This window comes from Pithys albifrons, chromosome 8, assembly GCF_047495875.1.
Source record: "Pithys albifrons albifrons isolate INPA30051 chromosome 8, PitAlb_v1, whole genome shotgun sequence".
Classification (NCBI taxonomy): Eukaryota; Metazoa; Chordata; class Aves; order Passeriformes; family Thamnophilidae; genus Pithys; species Pithys albifrons.
Window position 1 is genome coordinate 26,736,806 of NC_092465.1, and position 16,694 is coordinate 26,753,499.

Here is a 16,694-nt window from a genome sequence, read left to right on the forward strand (position 1 = left end):
TGTGGCACTACTATATGCCACCTTTCAGTAAAAAATGTAGAGTTCCAGCGATGCACCATCTGTAGATCAAGGTTTGATAAAGTGACAGTTCACTAATACAAATACTTTTTTTTGGAAATACAGGCAGTTTCAGCTCCCCTCATTTCCATAGATTGCTGTAAGCACAATGTATTTTGTATGCTTACAGTGGGATCTTAGCACTAGAAAGAGAACGTATTTTGGTTAGCAAAATGTGGATAGGTGATACCTTCCCTACCTGCTTCCCTGCAGGGTAATGCCAAATGGGTGATTGTCCCTTGCTTGTGCCATCGCCGCCCAGAGTGGGCAGAGCCAGCCCCGCCACAGTGAGCAGAGACCCGGCTGTGGTGCCTCCATCCGCTGTCCCCAGGGGGGCTTGTGACAGGAACCTTGGCAAACATCCTCCAACAGGGAATTTCGGGAGTGGTCTGATGCCACAGTGTACACGTGCCCCAAGCATTGATGATGGGTTCTTCTGTCTGTTCATGTTACCAAATAGAGGCAGCAGAGTCTTGGTCTTGACTCCGAATATCTTTACCATTAACCACTCCCCTGGCCCAGCCTTTTCTGTAGCACTCACTTGTCAGCTTTGACCATGTTCCCCAGGGTGAGATTTCTCCTCATTTTATAATGAGGAACAGGTCATTCAGGTTTTTCTATGTGTTGCCACCAAAACCAATATTACAGCCAGACTCAGCAGCAATGATGGCAACACACAATAATAACCATCCCACATGCGATTTAGATTAACTGTTCTTCTGTTTAGTTCATATAATGCCTCAACAGCACAATCTGATTTACTGTTTTCACATAATCCATCATTAATTCTTTGAGTTACAAAATTACATTTTTTAGTAACAGATGGAGGGAGGTGGGCTCCCCTACATTCAGAATGGAACTTCACTTTCTCCAACTGCAGCTATGTCACTTTCTTTCTCTGGGTTTTATTTTAAATGTACTTTCCTTTTACAAGTATGAGGATTTGGGGGAGCCCTAATGCTTCTAGTAGAGTGTTAACCTTAAGGCTCCTTTTAAGCTTAGGGGGAACTATGTAGTGGTCACTGGCTGCAGTCCTCCAGCTCTGGTGGTGAGGGAGGACTGGAGGGGGTGTTTCTGCAGTATGCACAGACTGTCTCCTCCTCCATCTGAGGAAGCTGCTGTGGCTGCCAGAGGAAGCGTTTGGGCTCTTAGAGGACAGCTGTGACACCCACATGGCTCCATCAGTGGTGGCAGCAACAGGAATAGGAACCATAATCTTGGTGCTCTCCGACCATAGGCAGTGGAGGAGAGCAAGCAGGAGCAGTTCTTTGGGAAGTCAGAATTGTTTCCAGGGTTTGTGGAAAGGGAGTAGAGGTAGAGTAGCATGGAACAGGGAAGGCTGTCTTCTTTCCTCCCTTTCCACGCATGAGAGGTGCAGAAGCTCTGCACCCCCTCGTCCCCAGTCTATCAGTCCTTTGCTAATTGTCTTCCCCTGCCTAAAACCTTTTGGTCCTCACCTGCCCTGCTCCCCTTTTCTCCCACAGCCTGTTGAAATCTTCCCTGCCTCCCTGTGAACCTTGCTCTGCCATTGCTGAATTGCATTTTGCCACCCCAGGAATGAGAACAAATTAAACTACTTTATCTCGATCATTTGAGCAGCAAAATGCAATTTGCTTGTGTTGCTGCAGATCTTTGAGCCAACTCTGGTCTGGACACTTTTATCACTTCACAATCTAATCTGCTGAATATCTCAGATCCTCTTGCACTGAAAGAAAATGGTTTTTTAAAACAAAATTTTTTTTAAAGCCAGCTGTGTATTTATGCATGCACAAACCCACAGTGATATACATTTCCTCATATATCTCTATATGTATATGTGTACATGTATAATAAATAAAAAATACATATAACACTTCGGAAGTCCACACCTAACTTGCTAATGTCAGCTACAGTTGATGGACAGCCAAGTCAGACTCTTTTTATAGTCCATTTCTAAAATGAAACTATAAATTTTAAACCCAGGCTTCATCATTGCAGAGAAAAAAGCTTTTCCAGCCTATTGATGAAATATAACATTTGATAGGATTTATGAGACCCAGATTCAGGAGGATAATTTGCAGAGCACTTAAAGCTCCTTTTTCCTGCCCTTTGCCTTCCCTCCTCTCAAATACACATACCAAAAAAAGCCATTAGTAATGAAAAATTATTAAGGAAGATTTTTCTTGATTCCGTACAAATGTCAATTTGAGAGAAAGAGGAAGAAAACAGTTGCAGCAGCTCTTACAGTAAAGGGGTCTAAGTAGAGCCAGGCTGATTATATGAGAGGAATACTGGCTTTTACTGATAAATACACAGTGTGATTATTTGCTGTAATACAGTCATTTGTAATGTGTCTCTGTGTGTATATGATTTTTAATAGTACCGGATGGAATTTATTTTTTTATCACATTGAGATATTCACAAACCAGCCACATAATGTTAAAAATAAAACTGATACCCAGCTTCTTGGTATCTTGATAAAGTTTCCTTCTGGCTTGTATTACCAGAGTGATAATTTCAGAGGAAAAACATCTTCTGCAACTTGTGATCACAGTATCTGTCAAATGGTAGGAAATGAAGAAAACTGCCAGACAGTGTCAGATTTATTAACAGCTCTAAGAAAACCAAAATTAATGTGTTTTCTTTGATGGGTTGAAATGTCCATGTGCTGTACTTATCTTAATGGACAAGTGAAGGAAGTAGCACTCATCAGTTAAGTTTCTAATTAAGCTGACTACAGCTTAGTGTGGAGCACATGCAGGAGTTCTGTGTGCTCACCAGGCTGTACCCTCAGAGGTGTTGTGGTTGTTGTTAAGGGGAGCTCACCCCACGGTGCCAGGAGCAAGCCAGCTTTGTGCTGCCTTCAGGAACACGCAGCCCTGGGATGGATCAGGGAGCATGCAGTCCCAGAGGGCAGGGGGGACAGCCACAGAAACCCAGGCTGTGCCAGTTGTGTGGGGGGATTTGCTAGCTTTACTTCCATTGGAAAACTGCATTTCTACCTGTTAATATCCAACCTTCAAACATTTGGGTTGAAAATGCCTATGTAGAAGTGCTGAAAGCTCAATCTTTATGAAACATGGTGACAGCTGTTTTGGGGGGGTCCTGGAAGGAGAAGGCAAGGGTTTGTTTTGTCTGTGCAAAAAATAAAAAGCAGCAGCATATATTCTTTCAACAAGAATCCGTAGTCTTTCCATACGCTGGAAGGGGGTCTGTACATTTTGGAAGGGAACACAGCCTAGTCTTATACCAGACTGTGCCTTTTGCCACCCTTTGATCAGTGACAATATGACTAAGTTATAAGATTTAGAGTACTTCCCACACACATGATAGATACTTGGCTAACTTCACCAAAAGTGCTTGTCCTGAACTGCCAGAGCCTATACATGTTTTTTCAGTAGTAGGTTCTCCAGGCTGCAGGGACCAGAGGGACTCCTGTTCAGGAATGAAGGATGAGGTGTCACGATCAGTGTTCCCATACCCTTACACCCTCCCTTTGACGGAGGAAAAAGGTGAGCTGATTTGAGTGCAGAATGCTAAAAAATGCCATGAAGGGAAAGAACAAAAACAGGAACAAAGGAGAGGCTGGAGCAGCTGGAGGGATGGGGAGAATAAAGGGAGGTGCTAGGTCAGGCTATAGTTGTGTACGACATGTGGGTGCTTCAGAATAGGGAGAGGTTTACCAGTACTGCAAGTTTGATGCCCTGTTAATGTGTCAGATGTGAGCACATTCATTTGAACCAGCACAGAATGGAAGAAGTGCTGTTGGGTGCTGTTGGCTGCCCCATCCTCACTGGCAGGCTGCTTTGTGAAGTGGGAGATGGGACTCAAAACTGGTGGAAGGCGAGGTGTTGGCCTACATGCGTCAGGGGAGGTATTTCTATACTAAAGCTGCCTGTGGGACAGAGATTTGCTTGTCTGGAAAGCCAATAATGGGTGGAGGAAATCAGCATCCTTGGCTGAAAGGTATGAAGGGAAAACCTTGCATCAGGATGAGAATCGGGAATTGAGGCAGCAAGACAAAAACAGATGTGAAAGCATTTGTAAGGTGTGCCTCTAAACATGGCAGTTTAAACCATAAGAGAATAATTGCACAGAGACAGAGATGGGCCTGAACCAGAACACTTGCTTTAGCACTTCTGAGGCTTCCCAGCCAAATGCAGAGATAGGCTCACTCTTCCTTTCCCAGGCAAGGTATGCCAAGAAATGGTTCTATGTAGTTTGAAGATTACAGTAGTTAATTTTTTCCATTTTAACATTTTTCAACTACTAAGAAGGAGTAGTACTTACCTTCAATCTCAAACACCTGAAATTTAGACCTGTCTTCTCTAAGTGGAAAAGTGGGAGTAGTTTCCCGTCAGAGGTGCAGTGGAGCTGCAGTTATAAGATGAAGGAGCTAGAGAAACAATGCATGTTTGGAAGTCCAGGAGCTTCCATTGCCTGCATCATACAAAGCAATGAAGTTACACTGCTAACTTTAGACCCCTGAGTTCAGAAATATTTCTCCAAAATGCAGTTTGGCTTATAAAGTGTTTAATTCTGTCACTGCGAAGCTTGTGATGAAAGCAAGTTGAAGGAATGTGCACTCCCCAGTCCCTGGGAGTGCGAACAAACCCAGTGTGCTCTGAGGAGCCCAGCTGCACCGGGGAGAGGTGCCCAAGGAGGGGGACTGCTGGGAGGGTGGACAGGGTGGCCTCCAAGGCAGCAGAACTTTGCAAAAATCCATCTACCGCTTCAGCATCTGGCAGGGGTTTTGTTGAGCAATAACCACGAACTAAATTTGCCATATATAATTCCTGAGAGAAGCTAGTGGTAACTGTGTTTTGATTTTTGAGTCTGTTCCTGTGAAACTGCTCAAATCTCAGTTGTAGTTTGGAAATACTGCCCTATTGGAGAACCAAAATGAATTTACCTTCAGGGTTCTCCCCATGGTAAGATTGTCATAAAATTTTCAGCCCCTTGCACTATTACAATGTAAAAAACACAATTAAGCCTGTTTCTCTTGCACATCTGTTAAATGTTTCATGTGTCATTTTCATATATATTTTGAATAAGTGAACTTCAGATCATCATATTGGAGACGGGATGTTCTGAGGAGTGCGTATGGATTATACTCCTCTGTGAGAAGCCCCATGTGTTATAAGAGTCATTTGAGAACAGCACTTCCATTTTGCTGTGCCTTGCACTCTCAGCTAGTAAAGGCTGTTAGAAATAATTTCATTTGTTGTCTTTGCTTTTCTTTTGCTTGTAGTTGGAACATTAAATGCTTTCCATATAAGGTTTACATGCTTCACCTTGCACGTGCCAGTGGCTTAATAAGAACATCTGCTATCTTTCTCTAGCAAATCTGATGATTTTCCTATGCACGTGTTTTAGTTGTACATATAAATAGAATCCAGGCACTGTTAGTTGCCTATGAAAGTCTACGTCAGATGGAAATGGTAACATAGGAGGTTTTCTGCAGTTCCATTTATGAAGTATCAAGTTAAAAACAAAGCTGTGAAGTAGCCAGAAAACTTTTTATTTCTGCAGCCAAAGGCATGTGCTTGTACAGCCTAACCCAATTAGATCTCTGATATGTTGTAGAATGGTCAGTATTTCACGTGTTGTATTGTTGTTTGTGAGTTGTTTTTTCATTATAGTTGGGCTTTTACGCAGCAGAAAGTAGGAAAGCATTGCTCCAGATGTCTGGCTCCTTTCACCGATTTTGTTGCTGTCTACAGCAAAATTTGAGGTTTAACTCTACAGTGCAAATTCCGTTTGAATCTTTGGATACCCTTAAACAGCATAGTACTGGAATACGTGTAAATGTCTACAAAGTACAGTGATTGGAGTGGCTGGTTTAAGAGGAGCTATAAAATGGTTCCAGCTGGAGCACATTCTTGAGGTAAGCTCAAAATGCACTCCAAATTGTCAGCACACTACTCAGGAAGAACACAAGAAACAAATCATCTTTAGTGTGCTTTGCTTCCCTTAATGCACATAAGGATAGTGTAAATGGAAGCTGGTCAATTTTCAACAGTTTGTGTAAAATTGTCCCTAGGTTTTGCTTCTGTACTTCAGCCTTTGTGAATAAATGCATCACACTGGGTTATAAGTATACCTGCGTGTATTTCTGTGGTCATAATGCCGTCTATATTTCAATAAGTATTGTGTATCTGTCCATTAATATTTATATGGAACAGAAAGCTTTGGTTCTTGCAATTTTTAATAAACATTGATGGTGTTACTGGTTTATACAGAGCATTCAATATGCTCCATCAAAATGGCAGCTCTAATTAGGTTCCTTGAATTAGCTAATGGATTTTGAGAAAGATAGCTTGCAAAGCTCTTACAGCTGTCCAAGATATTCCTGCCATGGCAGAAAGACAAAAGGCCACTGGAAGCTACAGACTTTAAAGCTTTAGAAATGCAGCTGACAGTTAAAAAAGATAAATTACATTTGTATTTTTTCCCGTAAAAGTCCTATTGCTGAATTAATGTTATCCTCATAGTGACCATTCATTAAAAACACCCAAAAAAAGCCAACTTTACAGTTGGCTGTGTTTTGGCTCTGAGATCTGTGCTTTTCCCTGATGCTTTACATATGGTGTGAATTCTTTTTTTTTTTTAATGTAAGCTGTATCTGTCACAGAATTACAGGCACAGAGACTTTTTTTTAGTATTTTAGTTGAGGTTGAATTTTCTACGTAGGACAGGTATTAAAAAAACAAACCACACAGAGGATTAGTTGTTGCCACTTTGACAGTGGTGTAGATTGGCATATGTGTAACAAAGAGCAGGATGATACAGTCTCTGGTTTGAAATTCAGAGAGGTAATTTCTGGGAGAAAATGAGTAGTTACTCTGGGCTTTGTAGTTTTCAACAAAATATGTTTTAGAACATGGGCAGCAGCAGCTACTGTGCAAATTCTTGGATCCTTGATTCGTCTCTCACAAGGGAGTACAGAAATTAAGACTGCACAGAATTGTCACCTTCTCTCCCTCCTGCTTTTGCTTTGTGTGTGGTAAAGAGAATTCCTGAGGGACTCTTGAATGGCTAATTCATTGAAAGTCCATGAAGTACTTATTATTTCAGCTTTAGCGATAAGTTTAATAAACTTACTGTAGAAAGCAATAGCCTACGAGTGAAAAAGCTGAGCTGCCAGTTGGAGTCAGGTGTGATGGCCATTAAGAAATAGAGTTCCATTTCTACACAAGAGTTTAGCATTCAGCGTTTGCTTTGTTGAATTGTTAAAGCTGCTGTAAATGGGTTTTGGAGGGTTGAAAATCTGCTCTGTGTTGATGTGACCTATCTATTGTAAATATGCCAGCTGCTTTACATCAATAAAGTAAAATACCCCCTCCCAAGCTGTGTTGTAATACGAAGTGCCAAAAAAAGGCAATTTAAGTACTTTGCCGTGTAAATCCAGATGAAATTACCTTGGAGAGAAGGCCTTCAATTATGCCTCACACGTGACTTCTGCATGATGGATAAAAGGCATAATTGATATCATCTTTAGTGAAGAAACCAGAAACTGTTGCATTGTCTAGAGGCTACTGAAAATACCAGGAAAATCTGTTTTTCATTATCTTCATTGTGTATTGTTTATAGAGAGTTTGGTTGTTGTCAGCAGCTGAGTCCCTAATCTCCCTGCTTTCCTAGCCCTTCGGAGACAAGTGCACATCTCAGATCAACAAGAGAGCAGTAAACTGGTCCCATGCCAGAAACAGACATTGCCGTTAACCAGCCTGAACTGTAAAGGCATCTTTTTTTTATTATTAGTTAAAATCTGGTGATTGGCTTCTTTGATGAGGCACAATACATTGAGGAGAGAAAAAAGAGTAAAATGTCCTTTCTTTAAAATAAGGATGACAATCTAGCTACAAACAAGAAAATGTCTGCCTTTTTTTCTTTCCTTTCTGCTTGGTTGCAAATAAGCTGTTTCTGTTCGAGTAGCGCATACCGTGTCTGCTTACAGTGAAGTCAAGCGTCAGTGTGCCAATTCTGTTTCCATAAAACAACAAATTAGGCTATACCTCCTGTTATTTCTGGCCAGCTGTGGTCAACTATAAGTTACAAAGGAGAGTAATGGAGATGAGAAGTCGCCTGGTTTGAAAAGATGATGCTCATTTGAATGTCTAGGCCATCTGCCATGACAAACAGGAAAAGGTGGTGTGTGTCATGAGAAGGCAGGGAAACATAAAAGGATGCTTTGTGTCAAGCCACTGAGAGAGATTTTATAAACAGTTTGGAAGAACTGAAAGTGATACAAATCTGTTGGTCTCAATCTTCAAATGGTTCTTTTGAGGCTACTGTAAACATATTATGGGCTATTTGGGGAAAGAAAAGGTTAATGACACTGCTAATTCATATCATGCAAAGTTCTCTTTCCTTCTTTCTTCCTAATGAGTCTGTAGGAACCTGAGAATATGATCTTCTCTCTTTCCACTAAGCTCCTAATGTCAAGAGGTCGGTAGTGATGCTACAGGGTCAATAGGACTCAATTTACATCCAGACAAATGGTAGTCATGTGCTGCCCTAGGAGGCTTTGACCTTTTGGACAGAAGTGGTTGTGCTGCTTTTATGTTAGCCTAAAGAATTGAAAGGTGACAGCTTATGTTCCACTGAAGCACATTTATGATTTTTTAAAATATTGTAAAGCTGATTAGATTTGGGGACTTTAAGATAAAGGTCCAAATAAACTCAAATAAGCATAAGTAGCTTCTTTGGTGTCATTAGTCTTCCTACAGTTTATTTATGATTCTTTGTATGTATTTATGGACATACAGAAAAACACATCCATCCATTGCTTCTCATGTCAGCCCCATCTATAGAGACCTTCTCAGACAGTCCTGTCTAAATGGAACAGGGCACAGGTGTCCAAATCAAGTGTAGCCAAACCCCAGGCTAGCTTTGACTGATCATCAAAGGTGATTCCAGAACCTGCAAGGCAATATCAGTGGTGTCAGCAAGGTATTTCCTTACAGTACCATTCCTTTCCTCAAGTGCATATGAAAACAACAAATTGTCTCTTTCTTTCTGGTGGTGGCAAAGATGAAAGCTGAAATATTGTAGAATTATGTTCTTATAATTGATTTTCTTTTTATCACTTCCCACCATTCTTTTTATTCTCTCTTAGTATTAAGGTTGCAGAAATATTTTCACAGGCAATGTAATACTTCAGGGTAGAAAGACAAGGGCTGTAACTGAAAGAGTAACTTATTCAAATATTTATTTGTTATAACTTCAAAATGAAAGTTTTATCCTAAGTGAAAGATATTCTTACATGCTCTGTTGGACTCCCTTATACTGTACATCTTTGTAGACCACTGTGTTCCTTTCAGTATGTAAAATTAGTTTTGTTTTATACCAGATTGTGAATGGAAGATTGTCCATTCTTCAGGGACTGTGAATCACGTTTTGTCTTGAATGTGTTTGTTAAGAGAAAGTTCTCTAAAAGAAGAATTTTTCTTTTCTTTCTTCTTTTTTTTTTCCTTTTTCTTTTTTGGTTTGTTTTTTTGTTTGTATGTTTGTTTTGTTTTAAGTTGGAAGCACCAGTTGTTTGCTTAGGGGCTGACAGCTGGGTGAAAGAAGTGGCTGGCAAAAAAGTCCTGTGCAATATTAATGTATTTAGGAAAACCATGGGAAACAAAATGCTTATAGTGTTTATTGCCTCCTTAAATATATATTTATATACGACTTTAAGTGGTTCATCTGACTCTCTATGTGCAACACTTGGTTTTAATTTTGTATTATTAGGAAAGCTGCAGCAAGAAGTCACTAATTTAAAATTGTCATTTTAACCTGAATGATGGAAGTCCTAATTAGCAACTCAGAAGAAGAACAGAGGGGAGATTTTATTGTGCAAAACCTGCAGCATAAGTATTTAACACTGATTATGGTGTTTTGATTCTTTGAAAAAAATAACCTGTCATATTGGATACAAAATGTTGGTGCTATGGTGCTTATCTCTCTCTTCAGAAATGATGGGACAAAATTTCACAGTCGTATTTTACATAATGTTAGAGATGCCTTGAAGCTAAGTCTGTGCCACATTCTGGTTTCATTTTGGTCTTGGGTTGCCTGTGTCACCTGAGGCTGTTTCATAGCAGCCTCTTGGCATTTGCAGCGAGCAAGGTGGAACCTGCAGGTGCTTCTGACAGGTGCAGCACAGACCACAGGACAGTGATTTCTGGTGATCAGTTCTGTAGTTGGTTGTACAGCCCCTGCAGCCTGGGTTAAAGTGAGCACTCAGGCTTTTTATTTTCTTTCTCCCAGGCAAGAAGGCAGCTTTAAGGACTGTATCTAAGAAAACTACAGAATGACTGACAGGAATGTGCTTTTCCGCTTTTGAATGTTCATGTCAGGTTTTTTTTCTTTCTCCACAAAAAAGAACTTTATGGTGTGTGCAGCTTATTTAAGAACTATGGTTTGTGGGTTTGGACAGGTTTTGTTACTGTTGTTTGAAATCAGCACCTGAGTCTTCGCTAAACTCTTTTTGAAGTTTCTCAGAGATTTATTCCCCCACCTAGACATTATTTTATAACTTGCAAGTATCAGCTGTTTCCAAATCAGTCTCCTTGCATGTAGCACAATTTTAGGAAATCATTCTGAAACCCATCACAGAGTGCAGAGTGGACGGTTCTCTGACAGTGTTGTCATGAACGATGCAGAGAAGTCTGTGGGTAGATGGAATGTATATCCTGGGAGCACATGATGGTGGAGGGCATGGTGTATGTGGGGCTGGCTAGTTCTCTGAAGAACATACAGCACAGCTGTGGAGCCATGTCAGGGAAGTGAGTGTGCACAAAATTGTACATATGATGAGGACTGTAATATTTATATCTCCTCAAGGAGGGAGCACTGCATTAAATGCAAAGCTACTGTAAAAGAAACCTGTCTGCTGTACTTACTAGGCTTGCTGAAAAGCTTCAGTAAGTGTCCTTAATATAAACTGACTTTGATTGGAGTATTGTTTTTATATTTCTTCTGTAAGTTCAGGTTCCTTTTCAGTAAAAATAGTCATGCATCTGAAACATTTGAACTGGTATTCATCTGCTGTTTCCCTGTCTGAGAACTGCTATCTGATCAAACCAATATTTTTTAATTATGTATTTATAGACAGATGGGAGAATAGTTTACAGTCAATGTATGATCTTCTCTGCAAATCTTGGAATATTGTGTTTGGGTTTTTTTAATATTGCCTTATCAGTTTCTTTTTTTTATTACTGATGACTTCATTCTGTTTGAATTCAATGCTTCAGTTTCTTTGGGGTAAACTAATAGATTATGTATGCGATATTTGCACAGTGCTGATTGAATTCATCTGGTGAGTTTGAATGTGGTTCATATATTCACATAATTGTCAGGATCCAGCTTGAAATTCAGAACTGTTTCCATGAGCATTGCGCAGGGCATCGTATTTATCTCACTTTCCCAAGAGTGGGTAAAACTTTCATGGTAAACTAGAACACAGCTCTTTCAAAAGTCAATGTCTTTTACATTTGTGCCTATAAGCTGGTGGAGGAAAGAAAAAAAAGAAAAAACCAAAGCTGTGGAGCTTTAACTGTATCCTGAAAAAGTGAAGTGGATATACTGACCAACCCTCTTCTAACCCATTCCCCCCACCTTTCTAACAAATTCCAAACCTGCAGGCCGGTTTTGACCAGACTTGACTGGAGCCTTGATGTTCAAGAGATACTGGAACACTAAGTTTCATGACAATAAGCAGCCTGCTCGAGAGGCCCAGATGAATGCTCTTGCTGGGGAGAAATGCTGCAGTGTGAACCATTATCGGACACCAGAGAACCCACAGGAGAGAAGCACAGGAAATCAGCCTTCACGGAGCTGCTTGTGCTTTCACACTAATCCAGATGGATAACTTTCCATGTGCTGCTATCTTTCATTCAAACATTCCTACTCGTTCTCATGGTTAGGGTTTGTACTTTAATACAGTGTGGCAGAGGTTTGCCAACACGTAATATGTCAGGCCCTGTCTTGTAATGAATATAATCAGCTTGAACTCTGCAGCACCACTTCCACTTGCTGGCTCAGTGGGTTTGAGCAGAAGGAAGTTCACCTGCAGCAGATCTGCAGTCAGTGGAGCACAGGCTGCTGTTACTGTCTCTTACAATATATCCATCTCAGATTTCATTTAAAAAGGGGGGGGAACCAACTCATGTGGAATTTTCAGATTACCTCTTCAGACAAAGTAGCTGGAGGTAAAAAGTGAGTATGTGGCCACTCGGCCACTGGTGGCAGGTGCTGTACAGTTTGCAGAGCTGCAAGGAGTCAGAGTGACTGGAATCAAACTAGCCTTGTTGCTTGTATTTCAGCGTTTCTGTCTTAGCTAGCACTGCTTTGGGCAACGATGTTGGCAAAGCAACTGGGACAATAGTCTGGGCCTTATCTGTACATTAGCAGCCCTAATAAATGCTTCGTCTGTACTCACAAGCAAAGTCAGGGGATTTCACTGGTATTGTACTGCTCATGAGCTGTGGACCAAACTTTGCTGTTCTAAGTGATAGTCCCCATTAGCTACACCTCAGTTTCAGTGTTTTGCAGACTGGAAATGGGTCTCCACTATTTGACAAGAATTCATACAAAGAGCAAAGGCATTTATCTGTGGAAGGAATAAAGGGGGAAAGGGAATATACATTTTTAAAACAGTCCAGAGTTTGTGCAAGCTTTCTGCACTGTCTTGGCAAACCATGAGAAAAATTTTGTATGCTCTGAAAGACTTTGGTAAGTAAGCCAGAGAAGCTTGAAACCTCTGGGACTTTACAGAGTAGAGTGGATGAATAACTTAGGATCCAGGAAAGACAAGTAATTTGATTTTTCATGGAAACATACTGATGCTGGAAGTAAACATTTTGAATCCTAACTGCATATTTAGTTGCATTTGCAGTCTACATGGAATTTCCTTTCATTGGTAATTAATTTCCAACCAGTCTAAACTGCTGATAGATCCTAGAAACTAATTATTATTGAACTGATAGGTTTATGTCCAGTATTTTGTATGTGCTGTCCAAATTCAGTTAGCTATGCCAATCCCATGAAAGGCTTCCCTAGATTCTGGCATACTCATAGTGGAGTGCAGTGTAGCAAGATGCTCCACTGAGTCTGTGCTTGTGAATAAATCTCTATCTCTGCAGTCCACTGTTGGTGAGGCAGCATAAAGGTTGTAGATTGAGAGAATATATGATGATGTGCTGCAATAACAATGGTTTGAGTTTAGGAGCAGACACAAATTGTATGATAATTCCCCATGAATGCCCATACAGGCTACTGAGCCATACAGTCAGTATTCACCCCAGTGCTGACTACAGCAGGGCTGGAAATAGCTGTAGGAAACTTTTAATTTATTCATTTTAAATACAACCAAAGTTTTTTAAATTCTTTGCCATTTTCAGGATTTCATTTAATATTTCCAGATTATAGCTCGAGCTTCCACAGTTGTACAAGTCCAGCTGTAGTGTTTTAGAAGGCTCACCAGGGTCAAAACCCACAGAAAGGCATGTGTTTAACTTGGTAAACTAAGCAACTCCACCAGCTTTACCACGGCAGTTTGCAGTGCAAGCATTCAGCATACAAGTAAGTCTTTGTGGATTACTAAGTGGATTACTGTTTAATTGCCACTTTAAAAAAATAGTGTCAAGATTTAATAGTGTGCTTTCCCATCTCTGTTGCCTCCCCTGTATTTTCACCGCTGATATTTGAGTTCTTTGTATAATCAGAATGGAGTTTGGGGGTTTATGACATAAAACTTCTTTCCGTGCTTCTCTGTTAATAATAGTTTATTCTTTACCTTGAACAAGTGTAATACTAGGAAATTCCACATCTAGTGTGGGAGCAAAAGGAAACATTTTTTTTGTCAGCTTATCATCATCATCATTATTAAAATATGACAGCCATTTATAGCTGCTCAATGGAATGTTAAAAGTTTTCTTGTGCTCCCCCATCTGTCTGCATCCATCTGTTGTCTCTTGTCGTGTACTGGAATTGTTAAGTTCTTTGGACAGGGACAGCCTTTTTTAAAAACAGGGATCAAGCTCACAATTAGCAGCTTTATTAATGTAAGAAAGTGAAAATAAGGGTGATATGGGCCAGTGGGCACTCTGCAAGTCAGGAGAATCAAACACAATCCATTTGTCTCAGGTCTGGCAATTCTGTGTGTTTACCTGTTGTCAGGTATGTGTGTTCAGAGGAGTTTTGTTTAATTTATCTGTTTTTTCCTCAGCGGCTGCACAGGTGGTGGGAATGCTGATCGCATCCAGAGGCTGCGGAAGGAGTACCACCAGGCCAGGAGGGAGGGGCTGCCTTTCTACGAGGAGGACGAAGCACGGGCACAGCTGTCGGACTACGAGCAGCGCTGGGTAGGTCCACAGTGTCACACAAAGTGCTTCTGCAGCGGTCAGGGGGAGCAGAAGGGGCCGATTTGTTTGTGTTTTCCAGAAATCCTGTAGCAGCTTAACATGAATTTGGGAAGTCCGTACAAATGGAGAAATCCTTAATGCCAGCCCACCAAAGAAAACGTTAATAACAAGAACTTGGCTAAAATTAAACTCTCTGTTCTCTGCATTTGATTTAGGCCCAGGTTTCCTCTCTTTAGGCCCAAGATACAGAATCATTGCCAAACATTGTCACATGTGGTAGCATCAGGGCTTTTTAGCAGGATTTGTGGTGCTCTGGCAGTTCATTCGGTGATTCTCTGGGTTAACAACAGTGTTAGAAGAGCAGACTCTCTCACTGTGCTTAGCTGCAAAGTGAGAGGGAGGAAAGAGAGGCATGTCTGCTCCTGCCCTTCTTTCTGCCCACTGGACAGTAGCAATCTGGCCATGATACAGCCTCTGTAACTTTTATAGAGTGAAAAATGTAATAATTTGCTCCTCACCAGCAAAAGATCTTAAAATATTCAACACTGTAGAACTGTTACAGGCATGCTGAATTTCCTGTTTTACATTGAGGACTCACACTACACAGAGACATATTATCTACCCCTCTGTTGAAGAGTAGCCTATAAACCATGGTAGAATCAGAAATTAAATCAACAGTGCCAGATTTTTGAACGTGTTAAATAAATGCAACAGCTACAGTCTCTGGGTACTCAAGAGCTCCGCCTGAGCAGGTTTCGGAGTTGGACTCTGTCTCTTTAGAAGTAATTATAATCAGCCAGCATTCAAAAATGTAACTTTGACAAAATGCAGTTTATGCTAAATTTGAAATTTTAGTTTAAAAAGAGACAGAATTATGTTAAAATCCCAAGAATCTCTATACATCTGAAGTTTGAACTGACATTGTTGGGTTTAATGTCTCCAAACTATCAGTGTGAATACTGAAGTGAAATCTACAATGATTGGGGTTGTAGTCAAAAAAATCCTAAGCAAGGCTAGACTTTATTGCAATCACAGAGAGATATAGAGTTGAAAGGGGTGTTTTTACATAAATTATCATATATATTTGTTCATTAACTCCAAAACTGTTGTTGTATATATTCCTCTGATTCAATTACCAAAAGTGTCATCTTCAGCAAAATAATTCTTTTCTTACAGCAGTTAACCTTAATCTACTGCCTTAAATTTTGTGAACCAAATTTGGGAGCCAGTGTAGCTACTATTCTTTTTCTGATTTGCTTTTGTAAACTAAAATAAGAATATGCATCAAATGCGTCTTTCTGTTGAAATCTGTGTTCTGATAAGTGTCCTGACAGCCCTCAGACTGGGTCAATGGTACCTCTTCAGCAGCCTAAGGATTTCTGCTTCTTATCTGAAACTGATAAAGCTTTATTGATCCTCAGAGAAGGTTGAGATTTATGGTCCAGTGTAGTTTCACAAGATTCACAAAGGTTTCTTCTAGTAATCCTTTCTAAGCCTTTCCTATTAGGTGTAATGCCCAGAGATTACTGATTTCCAAAGCTTTGCTTTTCCTGTGAGGCACGTTGTCCTTAATCAGAGCACCTGAAAGGGCACTTAAAAGTATCTCAGTCTTGAAATGATTAATAACAGTGGCACCAGGATTGCTGGTTTTTGTCCTTCCAATGCAGAATATTTTTAAATGTTTTTGTTGTGAGGAATGGCAGTCAGCTCAAAAATCAGAGTTTACCTTGAAGGCTTTAATACTCTGAAGTTTGTTGCTGCAACAATTCTTCTTGTTGAAGTGGTTTATAAATTTCAAAGATTTCTGGTCTCTTCACTGCAACAATATGAGTCATTGATCCATCCAGCCTTGCTTTCATAGGCACTGTCTTTTAGTCTGGAAAATATTGCAGCCACAGCTTGCTCTCTTTTGACTTGTGGCTGAAATTTGTTTTTCTTACATGTAGTTTTACCCTTAAAATACCTATGTTACATCATTGTATTCAGACAGAAAAGAAGAAACAAAAATAGAATCAAAATATTAAGAAGAAAACAAATGTCTCAAAACATCTTGCCAGGAGAGTCCTCAAGATATCTTTAAACAAAGTCATCATTCCCACCTCAGGCTGCTGAGCCTCAGCAGTTCTGTGGTATCACAGATTGAACAACAGTTCAATCAAAGTTTCCACCTTTACTCATCAGTGAAGATGACTAATTGCTTAATTGCAAATAAATAAAAATTTAATCTTCAGGATGTCAGGTCTTTCTTCAAAGAGTCAACAGACTCCTGAGGAGGAGGAAAACCTTCTGGTATGTTTTCTT

General features: G+C 40.2%; 1 protein-coding gene across 4 annotated transcripts in view; it reads left to right on the forward strand.

The window, feature by feature from the left end:
• PARD3B (par-3 family cell polarity regulator beta) overlaps nt 1-16,694 on the forward strand; it is a 394,364-nt gene that overhangs the window by 329,067 nt on the left and 48,603 nt on the right. For all 4 annotated transcript variants that reach the window (XM_071561897.1, XM_071561898.1, XM_071561899.1 and 1 more), the window contains one exon: nt 14,258-14,393. In XM_071561897.1, coding sequence (XP_071417998.1) covers nt 14,258-14,393 — 136 coding nt within the window. The remainder of the gene's footprint in view (nt 1-14,257; nt 14,394-16,694) is intronic.